We start from the raw sequence: 10441 nt of genomic DNA, 5'->3' as shown, positions 1-10441 counted from the left end.
TACTTTCCTTTCAGTCTTTTAATCTGTATATTTTTCGTTCCTTTGATCCACTTCGGGTTATCTGGTATCAGAGCCAAAACTGTTAATGTTATTTCCAAGACTGATTCAGAACATTGTTCTGAAACAGACTCTGTTTTAGCCATCAATCCAATCAACAATTGGAAAAATTCATCCAAGCTTTATTATAATAAAGCTACTGCTCCTGACCTTATTTTAGAAGAAAAACAAGATTTTATTCAAAGTTTCAATTCTAATGATATTTATATTTGGAATATCGATGGATTATCTGAATATAATATTATTGCCAAACTTCAAAATATGTCGGTTGTCGCTATGGGATATTTTACTAATCAAAATATGCCTGAAGACACCATTGTATATTAAACTTTTTATTTATTTTTCTATCATTTTTTATAAAATTTTAGTTTTGAATAAAATATAATTCATATTTAAATAATTTTTATTTATTATAAAGAAAAATAATTAAACATAATATATTAATATAATATTATTATTTCATTGTTAAATTTTATTTCGTTTAGTTTTGATTGCGTCTTATTCCTGTTCAAAGACTTAACTACTTTATAACTTTTAAATGTAACAAATATAATAATTTATTATTAAATAAATTTATTATTTAAAAAGTGTAATTTTTAACCTATTTTCATCCCTAGTTGCATGTCATATGCCTTACACCCCTTGCATTTAGGGAATTATATGGCTAGGGCTGTCAAAATAGGCCAAAGCCCTAAGCTGTACCCTATTAGCTCTCTATATAGCCATGTTTTTTAAAAATCTTATAGTTAATGGATTTACATTAGTCCTAAGCTTCAAAATAAAGAAAATAGTGAATTAGGATTAGAGTTAGAGGTGAGCTAGCTCACTTATTTTACAAAATAAATAATAATATTATATCTTTTTTTATAATATTTATTAAACTATTTTATTTAAATGAATTAAAAATTATATTTAAAATATAAAAAAATTTTAAAAGTAAAAAAATATTTATTCAATATATTAAAAATTTATTATAAAAATAATATCAAATATAATTATATTATAAAATTAAATTAAATTTAACTTTTGCATTTGTTTAATATTATAAAATAATTTATAATTTTAATTAAAAATAAATATTAAATATTTTTAACTAAATAATAATTAAATGATAAAATAATATTTTATAAATTTAATTAGTTCTAGTATGTTTAAATATTCTTTAATCACTTTTAATAATTATAGATTCATTATAGTTTAGGTTAATATATGGTATGATTATTTTTAATATAAATATAAATATGTAGAATCTTAAATAATTAATTTAATAATTATAAAATCTTAAATAATTAATTTTAATAAATTTTATATAAATATATAGATATAGATAAATTTTTATTATTAAAAAAATATAGTCGTTAATATACACTTGAAATTCAATAATCAGTAAATATTTACATAAATTAACATTTTAAATAAAAATTAAATTATTAGTTAATTTATTAATTTATATGTAATATATAAGTATGTATTTTAATTTATCGTATACATATTATTTTTTTATATTACATTAATGTTATAGTATAGTTAATTTTATGTATATTTATTAGTTTAAAATAATAAATTAATATATAAAATAAAATTAAATATTATATATATACATATATATATATATATATATTGCATTTAGTTTAAAATTTTATATTAATTTTTATCACAAATTTCTTATTAAAATAAAAATTTAGAAACACAAGTTATTTTAATTTAAATATAAATTTTATTAAATAAGATGAGTCAAAATTTAAATTTGCAAACATTCATTAATTTTTACTATGTTCATATATTACTTTTTTGCGTCTATAAATTTTATAATATAAAATATTCTATGTCTTCAATTTCTACAATCAAAATATTTATTTACTTTTTTTAACATATTAACTTTTATTCACTAGATTTAATAAATTTTATTAGTGTTATTTTTTATTTTCAATATTATATGTTTACGGTGACTTTATTTATTAAATATAAGATTTTTTTACATAAATAAAATATGATCCTAAAAAAATATAATAATTTTATGAAAATAAATCAAAAAAAATAATAATATAAAATTTTATAATATGAAAAAATTTATTTATAAAATTATATAAAAAATTGTTACAATTATATAATAATCATTATTTTTATTAATTTTATTTAATAACAACCATCATTATAAATATTTAATATTATATAAATTTTATTTTTCTTTCTCTTTTTAAGTAATTTTATTAGATTACAAATTTATTATAAAAAATATTATGTGAAATAAATATTTTTACTAAATATTCTAATAACTATCGTAATTTATATCAAATTTCTTCACACTTAATTTTTTAAAAACATATAAATTTTTTTCTTACAAAACTTTGACCCTAACCTTGATCTTGTGAGCTTTTTGACCTTATGTACTTATAAATTGATGAACTTTTTAAGTCTGCAAGGCTTTTTGGCCCTAATTCACATGAGATAGGGTTAACGTTGGGTTAAATAGGCTTTTTAACATCTCTATATGTGACAGAAATAGAGAATAGATGCATGAAAAATAATAGAATTAATCAATAAACAATAATATGGATATAAGTGAGTGGGATAGCATTTTTGAGAAACTAGAGTCATCAATTGTTGATCTCGCGTGTTTGATTCTTGCCTTGTACTGACAAAAGGATCTTTCTTTACTTCTACAATATTATGTGTCGAGCATAAAGACTAAAAAATCTAATGGCCCATCTATCCATGACCAAAATCTAGGAGTGCAAACACTAAGGTGAGACAAGGTATACCTAGACGATTAAAATTGCATGCATATAAATAGTAATTATATATATATATATATATATGCACAAGATGTGATTCGTTTGATCAGTAAGTAAATTCACAAGTGCACTGATTGTTTGGTCAATTATCAATCTATCTTCTTTAAATTACTATTTAAACGCTCAACTAGCGAAGTCACATGTTGCGCCTAATAAAAATAAGAAAAATAAAGAAAATCAATTATTGAGTTTATATTGATTTGCGCACAAAATCAAACAATACAAAATATGATAGACAAAGATATTAAGATTGGATTATTTTTATTTATCTCTCTTGTATCAGAAGTTATCTTATCTAACTTTGAAACATTGAATGAAGGTTAAATTTTTTAATTCTGCTCCTATTTCTTAGGATTATAAATGTTGAATATTTTACCTATTTAGCTAAAAAAATATCTTACAATAGAAAAGATATTAAAAATCTGTTTTACATTAATTTATAAGTTAAAAGTGATTAAAATTTCTTAAAATTTTAATTTGTAAGAATATTACATACTAACTGATATCAAAAGTTATTTTATTCTGAAAAACCCTTTTTAAAATATATAAAATAACACAATGATATGTAAATTCAAGTTAAATAACATCTAAAAGAAATTAAATTCATATTAAATAATAATTTGTCACACAAGCTGATTACAACATTATTCAAAAACTAACTAAAAGCATCATGTGTGCTTGATTCTTGGCGTGAAATAACAAAAGGATCATACTGTTTGCATTACTTGTAACACTGGAAAAAGAATCTCATTTCAAGCAAAAGCATAAATAATGTGCCATACATTAAATATGGATCGAAGTTTCGTTCCACAGCCAAATCCAAGACACCAATGGCAATCTCAGCAGCTTTCTCTACTTCCTACACCCTCCAAAGCAGCTTATTGTGTACCCAAAAATCAAATCCACTGTCTTACAAAACCTCAGTGTTATTCCCACCCCAAGTAGGGAAGAAACTCATCCACCAACCTCTAAGGAATAAAGTATTTCCTCCCAGGAGATGTGTTGGTGAAATCAATGCATCAATTAATTGGGAGAAGGGTTACAAGAAAGTTGAGGTGTTCAGTAAGGAGCATCTTGCTGTGTCATTGGCTTACGATGTTGCTCAACTCTCTACCAAATTCACTAGGGAGAGAGGTGCTTTCACTGTCGTTTTGTCTGGTGGCTCACTCATCAAGTACCTCAGGTGAATATTATCTTTATTCTTGGGACGGGGCCCGTGTCGTTTTGATGAAAATTAAATCCATATAGGTTTTATAAAAGAGATGGATTTTTTAATAAGAGTTAAACTCCTTATAAAATTATTAAATAATTTTTTTATTTTAATTTTAGTTTTTTATATTTTTATATGATAAAAAGTTATGTACTTTTAATTTTTTATGAGTTTAAAAATAAATTTTTATTAAATATAAAACTATAAATCAATAAAATTTAATTAGATATTACAACAGCAAAAATTTAAGAATGTTATTAGAATTTAAAATGTATTTAACCCTTTTAATAAACTATAAAATCTTGCTGTTTTCCTACACTGAAAACCAAATCAAGCCATTGAAGAACTTTCCTCACTTCTTTAAAATGTTAAATATTTGTCGATTATATGATTTTGTTGTTTATAGATATAATTATGAAGTTCTATTAATTTTTCTCCCTTTTCCTTACGTAAAATTTTGGATGCGTAGTCCTTGCGTACGGGGACAGTGAGGCAATGAATGGCGATATGGATAACGAGCGACTTCACAATCTTTCATATTCCATATCATTTTAATTTCCTAAGTAAAATATTTAACCATAAACTGAACATGACGTCACGCGAATGAGCTAGCATGGAACTGATTTGATGCTTGGTTTTATTTTTTGAATAATTTAATAATGTTAGGTGTACCACTAATATATACCGACACGAGCACGAGACCTTATTTTTGTTCGGGGTTTTCAGGAAATTGGTTGAACCTCCCTACGTTGATTCCATAGATTGGTCAAAGTGGCATGTTTTCTGGGTGGATGAGAGAGTCGTGCAAAAGGATCACTTAGACAGTAATTACAAGCTAGCCAACGATGGATTTCTCTCAAAGGTTTTGAGTTTCTTTCATGTGCCATTGCTTATTTAGCTTGAATAAGAATGTGGAATTAAAAATTTTAAAATTTAAATTTATAAATATAAAAAATTAAAGTAAATATATCACTTCATCGTTTAGATTTTTTCTAAATCATATATTACAAGTCCAGTTAGATATTATATATTATATATGTATATATTAAAGAAAGAAGAAGGTTACGAATACATTCTCTAATATAACTTTTTGAATACACTTTATTATTAATTAAATTTTATTAAAAATTACAAAAAGTATGAGAGAGTATTATTAAATTATGAATGAAAACTCATAATTTTTAATAAATTTTAATTAATAAAAATACGTTTAAAAGTATGTATTAGAAAGTGTATTGTTAATATTTTTTTTGAAAAAGAAATATTAAATTACTAATAAAATGAATATATGAAAAAAATAATTTGGAGACAAATTTTTAAAACATTAAAATGAAGGATCAAATAAGAAAATCATAAATTTTTAGACTAAAAAGTTATTTAAGCCTTAAAAAATGTTTAAACTTAGTTTTTATAATTAACCAAGCATGCATTATGATCCTTTGTATTGATTTTAATTGATTAAAAATGGAAGATTTGTTTTCCTGGAAATTTTTTTTTTACATTTGTATATAATAATACTTTTTAAAAATATTTATAATTACCTTAATTAATTTTTAAGACTAATCTTAACAAAATAAAATTAACTACGTTTTGATTAATATGTTTTTGAGAATAATTTTAAACAATTAAAAATACTTTATATAATAAAATATTTATTATATTTTTATATTTCTGATCTAATGAATTTTTTTAATTAATTTTCAAATTTCTCCTTGTATTAATAATTTGTGGCACACTCCTTTTATAGTAATTAATGTAATTCTATAGATATAAAGAGGGTGAAATTTTGATTCTAACTTAACACTTTTTGGTCAAGAATTAAAAATTTATTTTGTTCCATTGTTAATTTGGAAGGTGCCAATTCCTCCCACAAATATTTATGCCATTGATGATGCCCTACCAGCTGATGGAGCAGCTGATGTTTATGAGACAAATCTGAGACGCTTAGTTAAGAGCAATGTGATAGCTACATCAACTACTGAATTACCAAAATTTGATCTCATGCTCTTAGGTATGGGCCCAGATGGGCATGTGGCTTCATTATTTCCAGGGCACCCTCTTCTAATGGAAGATAAGAAATGGGTTACCTTTATCATGGACTCACCAAAGCCACCATCTGAAAGAATCACTTTTACTTTACCAATAATCAATTCAGCTTCAAATATTGCAATGGTGGTGACTGGTCAGGGTAAAGCAAACGCAGTTTACTCAGCACTTGGAGATAATCAAAATACTGATAAGTTGCCGGTTCAGTTGGTTTCGCCTGAAGGGGAAATGAAATGGTACCTAGACTTAGGAGCTGCTTCAAAGTTGTTTAAGGAGTAGATGCATGTGATATATGTGAGCAATATACTGTATTTGTATTAAGTTTCATTTTTAACCAATTAGGTGGGGTTTCTTGATCTTTAAGTAAAGTTAGGATGGCATATTGCATGAGTCACTATTTTAAGTTGTGCATGATTACACAATTATGTATTTGCTATTGGATATGTATTAAAATTAATCAATAGTTAAAGCTAATTATTGTTACGTAATAATGCTAGTTCTCGCAAAATTAATTACCATTACATTATGACATATGTTCTAACAATATGTTCACTTTTCTTCACATACTGGGACTGATATCAACGCATGTACCTTGTATCCAATCATTCAATATGTTTATAATGTGACCAGTTAATGAGTATATAAATCCTACTTCGAGATAATCTATATGATATATTCTTGATTGAATTCTTTTATCATATCAGTGGATTGTGTATTCTCTACTCTTCCTCCCAGGTCTTGCCATTAATTGCATTTATTTCAAACCTTGTGCCTTAGGAACCTATAAGTTTTCTTAAAATACTAATTAAATTTATAATTTAATTTTATTGTTTTATTCTATGTTGTGTTAACGTTTTCTATAAGGAAGTATGTATAAATACCATATCAGAATATAAAAGTTAAGTTATATTAGTAATAAAAGAGTAGACAATAATGTGTTAGCCACAACTGAATATCGAAGAACATGGTCATGATTATTTAATTATGAATATAATTTTTTGTATTAAACTTGTCAATAAGGTTTAGATTAATTTATGAATTTTATCTTTAGGAAAAATTTTAGCCAATTATATGTAAGATTGTAAGAAGTCTTTAAATTTTGGCACAAATAATTGCATTTTGACAAGTAAAAGAGTAAAGTAGTTTTGGATTTCTTATTCCACCGGGGGATTACTTTTAACATCACCTCTTTTCTAAACTCACCATTTTTTTTTCTTTTTTATTTTTCTCCTTAAGAAAAATCAAAACGTAAAAAATAATGAATTAAACTTAAGGAATTCTTAAATTAAGTCGTGAATTAATTCAAAATATTATATCATAAATAATTTCTAACTCATTAATAATTAAGTTAACTCAATTGCATTAAGGAATTCCAAAGTATAAAGCATTTCAAATAGAGAAAATTTAGCTTAAATCCATAAGTTACTTAAAAGAGGAAATGGAAATGTTGCACTCAATATCTCTATAAGGGTTATAAACATGAGAAAAAAATTGGATTCTACTTTAGATTTTTAAGTTAGTGATTCCTCAAACCTATATTAAACTAAATTCTTTTGATTTCATTTGATTGGTGCTATATTCTTTTAAATTTATACACTTAAAGAGATCATTTTTCTGATTATATTTTTAAATTTTTAGCAACTACCATAGAATTTTCCCCAAACTTATCTTTTTGTACTACTATTTTAATTTTTGTTGCAAAATTTATCTTTTCTTTTTTATTTCTTTCTATTTTGAGCACCAATTTTTTTTCTTTAATTATCAGCCTTAATTTTGTAATTTCAAGTTCTCACTTTTCTTAAGAATGGGTAAAACATAAATTTTCACTTTTGGTTAATAATGCTGATTTTTGAAAGAAAAAAAAAGGTTAACATTATACTCAAAGTTGGCTGATCAAGGAATTATACACACATATGCTTATTTAGCTCTTGATTAATTATAAAACAATTTATAACTTTTACTTACACATGATATAGTAATTTAAAAAAAATGAAAATTTTAATACATGTAAGCAGAAGATATCATTCTCATAACAACGATTAATCTAAAATTTCAAATTTTCACAGGGTGAATAATGTTATGAATTTAGTTTCCTTTCCTTGTTATCCTTATTTTAATATCTTAATTTCTTAAACAATTTTCATCTTTTTTTCTAACTTATCATAATTCAAAAAGTCATGCAATTCTAAAATTCATCAATCATAATTTAAATCTCTAGATAAAATTAAAATATGAGAATTCTTAATATCTAATTTTTAAAATCCTAATAGTTTACCGTTACCAAGTTTACTAATGATTTTCAATAATTTGTTAAAAAAAGATCTAAAAAATATTGTAAAAATAATCACCCTTGTAACATCCCTATGTTTATTAATCCTTATTTAAGTGATAATTTTCATTCTTAATTTTACCTTGATAAATTTTAAATAGAATTGTAGTTAGATTTTTTTAGTCTAGATTAATGACTTATTATTTAAAACTTAGGACACCAATAACATAGCCATCAATTTTGAATTTGTGGGTTAAGGTTAAGAAAGTAAAATTTCTAAATTGAAATGGCTAAATTTTTAAGAATGAACTAACATAATCCTTCCTTAATGAAGATAAGGTACACATGAAATAAGTATAGTCATTAGAGACTAAAAATAGAAACTAAAAAAAAAAGTCATGAAATTAGCCTAAATAGTTAAGAATTCAATTTCACTAAGTGATAAGTATATATTTTAGCATGCTTTTGCAACCTATTTTTATATACTTATTCCTTATTTAAATGAATTTTGTACTAATTATGCTAATGATTATCACAGTTTAGCATGCTAAGAGCTCTGATAGATTATTAAAGCATCTTGGACATGAATTGATAGGAAAATAGAATAAGTACGCTCATGCTTCAAATATAACGACTGTGCATTATGGTAAGCACAGGTATGCTCCTTTTTTTATATATCTAAAGTGCAAATTTTTTTAGAGACATGTGAAGGGAGAATTTGAATATGAATTTTGACAAATCATATCTTTTTTCTCGAGATACCGTCATATCATCATATCTCTTAGAGGCAATAACCATTATCTCTGTCAGATTCAAAACCCTATTTAATTAACCTTGAGGGCTATGACTTAGACATCCTAATTTTGACACACTTCTAATAGTACTTGGAGTCATTGAGAGCAAGAGTCATCGGTGAAGGCAAAGAAAGTTCTTTGGATTTCACGCAAGTGATCAAGAGTGAATTTGAAGAACGAGAACTCTTCCCATCCCATTCTCTTGGGAGATTTTTCTAGTTTGCATTCTTCTTTCATATATATGGATTTGTTTACAATTGTTTTGATTACTTACTTTATGATCAGTAAATAAATCTATAGTTAGAGCTATGATAAATCCTTTACATGACTTTATGTGATCTCACATTTAATAATAATTTCAATTTTCATCAGTAATTAGATTTTATTATAGTGCATATAAATGTATGTAAGAAATTAGTCACTCTTAGCATCTAATAATAAATTACATAGTAGGCGATCGGACCACATGTAGTTAATATACTTATATAATAAAACGAAACAAAAGATTAAGTAGACCAAACTTAGTTCTTTTCTTCTAATCGTTATTAAATTAAAAAGATTATAGGCGCTTTATGCTTTCTTTTTCTTTTACTTTGTATGACCATTAAGATTAATAGTTTAGGGAAAAAATTGCTGACATTGCACATTACCAAAATCACGTAAATTACAAACGAATTTACAAATAGATTTATTAAAGTTTATCGACAAATTTTATCACTACAGACAAATTAGAGTTGTTTGTAATTTCTTTGTCAATAAATGAATTTAGTTTTTTTCTTTTGTTTACTTCTATAATTATTTCTCATTATTTTTAATTATCACAATTTGTAAGCATTTCTAGATAAAATAATAATTTAAAATTTCAAAATTATTTTTAAAATGTTAATTAAAATACCATTACAATTAAAGATTTAAGCATCTAAAATAGTAATGTCAAAAATAAAATAACAATCACAATTATGAGTACTCGACATGATCATTGTCAGTAAGAGTATCATCATCAGTAGAGGAGGAGGAAAAAAATGACAAATGTCATATTGGTCGAAAGACTGGTAGTGCTGAAGCTGGTGGAGGAGGAAGAAGAAATGTGGAGCTGCCTCTCATGAGTTCGAAGTATATATGTATTTATTACATCTGCATATGTTATTGCTACATCTGCTGCTACACATCCCTCTGCATCCACAATGCCACATTTTTTTTATCTTTTTCTCAATTTTCTTAACATATTTCTTCTTCCATCCACTTTCATTGGTCTTTCACATCTTTACAT

The 10441-nt window shown here is 24.4% G+C and overlaps 1 protein-coding gene across 2 annotated transcripts; it reads left to right on the top strand.

Annotated features, from left to right (window-relative positions):
- The first annotated feature begins 318 nt into the window (after positions 1–318).
- LOC113852830 (probable 6-phosphogluconolactonase 4, chloroplastic) lies at positions 319–6476 on the top strand. Of its 2 annotated transcripts, XM_027483206.1 has the most exons (4): positions 319–327; positions 3899–4035; positions 4789–4924; positions 5917–6476. In XM_027483206.1, the coding sequence occupies exons 1-4, from the start codon at positions 319–321 to the stop codon at positions 6385–6387; spliced, it is 753 nt and encodes a 250-aa protein (XP_027339007.1). In that variant the 3' UTR covers positions 6388–6476. The 2 variants fall into 2 exon arrangements, with proteins under 2 accessions (XP_027339007.1, XP_027339006.1); XM_027483205.1 differs by lacking the exon at positions 319–327 and having other exon boundaries at positions 3675–4035.
- Positions 6477–10441: the final 3965 nt, after the last annotated feature.

The sequence above is a fragment of the Abrus precatorius genome, unplaced genomic scaffold (assembly GCF_003935025.1).
Source record: "Abrus precatorius isolate BTA unplaced genomic scaffold, Abrus_2018 Scaffold10, whole genome shotgun sequence".
NCBI lineage: Eukaryota > Viridiplantae > Streptophyta > Magnoliopsida > Fabales > Fabaceae > Abrus > Abrus precatorius.
The sequence above is the reverse complement of the archived record's forward strand: the minus strand, read 5'-3'. Positions and strand labels throughout refer to the sequence as shown.